The 1,248-nt window shown below is 41.5% G+C and overlaps 2 protein-coding genes across 2 annotated transcripts in view; one reads left to right on the top strand and one right to left on the bottom strand.

The window, feature by feature from the left end:
* The window catches only part of LOC109538708, a 114,891-nt gene that overhangs the window by 107,377 nt on the left and 6,266 nt on the right, over window positions 1–1,248 (top strand). The gene's annotated exons all lie outside the window — the stretch shown is intronic.
* LOC125503817 overlaps window positions 79–1,248 on the bottom strand; it is a 2,077-nt gene continuing 907 nt past the window's right edge. Inside the window, exon 4 of the mRNA XM_048664752.1 lies at window positions 79–129. Coding sequence (XP_048520709.1) covers window positions 79–129 — 51 coding nt within the window. The remainder of the gene's footprint in view (window positions 130–1,248) is intronic.

Below are 1,248 nucleotides of genomic sequence, written 5' to 3'. Positions count from 1 at the left end.
AAAAACCACTCTAAACTTGCCCTTTCTTCAGTTTTCCCCAATAAATCATGCAATTGAGAGAGAGTTAGAGAAGAAGTATTAGAGAAGAAGTTTAATATCAAAGTTGTCCGGATCCCTTCGGGGGCGACACTGATTGAACACGAAAAAACATTCTAAACTTAGTTTTGGGAAACTCTAATTAGAACAATGAGAAGAATGAAATATAAAGAGTTTTTTGTGCACTTGGGTCGTTGTGGCACATAATTTATTCTTGATGTTTCGCAAGCACGAGTGACTTGCATCTTCAGAGGTGGTTTGCTGGCGCAGCACCAGCTAAAATGCCTAAAAGCCCTTGAATCGTACATTTTCGCGCAAATCACCTCTGAGGATGCAAGCCACTTGAGCTTGCGAAACGCCCGAAATATATTTTTTGTACGACAGCCTAACAGTAGTAAAGTACGATTTATACTCTATTATCCATATTTTTCTTTGTGGCTAGACGGCACATTTCACCGGCATTTTTACCTTAACGGCAACGTACAGTTTTGTTATGGGGTTTCTTGCATGGGTCGGTTTAGAGCTGAAAAAAAATTGGTAAACCCTTGATATTGAAGCTTTCTCTCTTCGCCCTGTTCGACCCATAGTTTGGGGCATTATCCATTTTTGAGAAAGCGTTGTAAAAATTCCCCCAAAATCTGTTCCAAATCGCCGTTTAATACCGTATCATTAAATCGATTTCTATGTGGCTGGCTCAGCAAGGCCTTGCGCGACCTTATACTTTCCCCCCGAAACTCAAACGGTAATAGCCATTTTTAAAAAAGTTTCTGCCTCTTTAATATTCAATACAAGTATTTGGTTACCCATCATTTGAAATCTTCGAACAGGTTGTAATTTCGGTAAAAAGTGCTTAAAACCGGTGCCGACACTGCAATTTATCTCGCCGGGGCTTTCACTTAATAGTAGCCTTTTACCCTTTTACTAATAATACATTTTTGCCGGATTTACTTAGAGAAGTAGCGAACGGGAAGCAGGAGCAAGGCAGGTGAGCGACTGCTCCTCCACAGCTCCAGCACACTCCAAAAATTTGCCAAAAGCGAAGGAATTTGAAATAAAAATGAAATTAAGGGTTGCAATGGGCCGCATCACCATCGGTTCGCCCTTTTTCGGGTATCGACTCGTATCGAGTGAGCACAATGAGTTGTGATTCCGCAGTGCGTAAAATTGCGAGTCGAGTACGTGTCTGAAGAGAATGGAATGGCATATGGCGGG

The sequence above is a fragment of the Dendroctonus ponderosae genome, unplaced genomic scaffold, assembly GCF_020466585.1.
Source record: "Dendroctonus ponderosae isolate FM_Combo_2020 unplaced genomic scaffold, Dpon_F_20191213v2 Dpon_F_20191213_3, whole genome shotgun sequence".
NCBI lineage: Eukaryota > Metazoa > Arthropoda > Insecta > Coleoptera > Curculionidae > Dendroctonus > Dendroctonus ponderosae.
The sequence above is the reverse complement of the archived record's forward strand: the minus strand, read 5'-3'. Positions and strand labels throughout refer to the sequence as shown.